This window comes from Ciona intestinalis, chromosome 1, assembly GCF_000224145.3.
Source record: "Ciona intestinalis chromosome 1, KH, whole genome shotgun sequence".
Classification (NCBI taxonomy): Eukaryota; Metazoa; Chordata; class Ascidiacea; order Phlebobranchia; family Cionidae; genus Ciona; species Ciona intestinalis.
Genome location: NC_020166.2, coordinates 3,057,378 through 3,058,732, shown reverse-complemented (window position 1 = coordinate 3,058,732; position 1,355 = coordinate 3,057,378). Strand labels below are relative to the sequence as shown.

At 41.5% G+C, this 1,355-nt stretch overlaps 1 protein-coding gene across 1 annotated transcript in view; it reads right to left on the bottom strand.

Annotated features, from left to right (window-relative positions):
- LOC113474608 (GPALPP motifs-containing protein 1-like) overlaps window positions 1-964 on the bottom strand; it is a 1,551-nt gene extending 587 nt beyond the window's left edge. Inside the window, exon 1 of the mRNA XM_026836372.1 lies at window positions 1-964. Coding sequence (XP_026692173.1) covers window positions 1-700 — 700 coding nt within the window. The 5' untranslated portion in view covers window positions 701-964.
- Between the last annotated feature and the right edge of the window lie 391 nt (window positions 965-1,355).

Here is a 1,355-nt window from a genome sequence, read left to right as displayed (position 1 = left end):
GCATAGAGTACAAAGATTCTTGTCTCCCCTCTTCTTCAAATGAAGACAACGCTTTACGAACTTCTACATCACTTTCTTTAGCATACATCTCCTTAACACTTTGTGCGGATAATGGCTTACTCTTCTTTGGTTTATTTTTATCTCCTGGAGTTTCGGTCCAGCCTGACCTGTCACCAATTTCCACCGGTTTTGCTCTAAACTGTCTTGGCCCCATCCCAAACCCCTGGAGCACAGGTGGAAGCTCTAACATCCATTCTTCACGTTCTAATTTCTTTGGTTTACCGTCACCAGTTAACTTGTCCTTCATAGACACAGAACGGTTCTCAAACTCGTGGGCTATTATCGTTTTTGAGTCGTACTGGTCTGATTTGCTTGGCGGCAACGGCCCAATTATTTCGTCGTCAGAACTATCACTATTAGCGGACGCCTGTGGTAGCGAAGGTCCGACTACGACAGGATTTGACTTTATGAATCCTGGAGGCAATGCGGGTCCGTATTCAAATGCGTCGTTTTGATCTGATGCAACATCGTTTCTCAATTCAGTTTCTGGCACGTTTTTACTCATACTAGGCGGTAATGTAGGCCCATATTCACACGATTCTTTCTGATCTTGTTCATCGGTATTGCTTTGTTCGTCGCTTAGTGTGTTTTTACTAAATCCAGGCGGTAAAGCGGGTCCAAAAACATCTTGTTCGGACATGATACTACTAAAACATCAAATATTTACGTTATGCTATCGTTACTATACAAACAGCTGATCGGCGAGAGATCTGGCGGCAAAATTTGCCTTTTTTCTTATTGCGCCTTGATTTCTCTCGCAATGTAACACACGTATTTCGGTAAGTTCAAAAACAAAAATTGTGTTGTTTGGAGCAAAAACAATATGTCGATGTTTCAGAGTGCAAAGGACCGCACACAAGCAATATTTTTTACTGCAGGTGCTCGCGTCAACTACCTGTAATATGTTTTTAAATGAATTGAATTTCGATGTACGGTAAAAATATCACAGAAAACCTCGATGGTACTGTCCTATAGACATCATTCTATATTATTACCACAAAGGTATACAACCAACTTCCACATGAAATCCACATGCATGTTGCTATGCTCAGTGGTCTGCAGTCTGCACGTTGCTCAATGTCACCCGATTCGACCCGTGATTAGCCTTAGACATGAGAGAAAGTTCGACAAATATTAGCGCATGAATGGGCGCAAAATAATACTTTCATACCATAGCGGTACGCGATTAACGCTATATATGGTTAAGTGCGTGATGTTGAATATAAAGCGAAAACGTGAGGCGTTTAAATTATGACATTGGCAAAACAGTTAATTAGGGTTACCGTGTCTGTAGG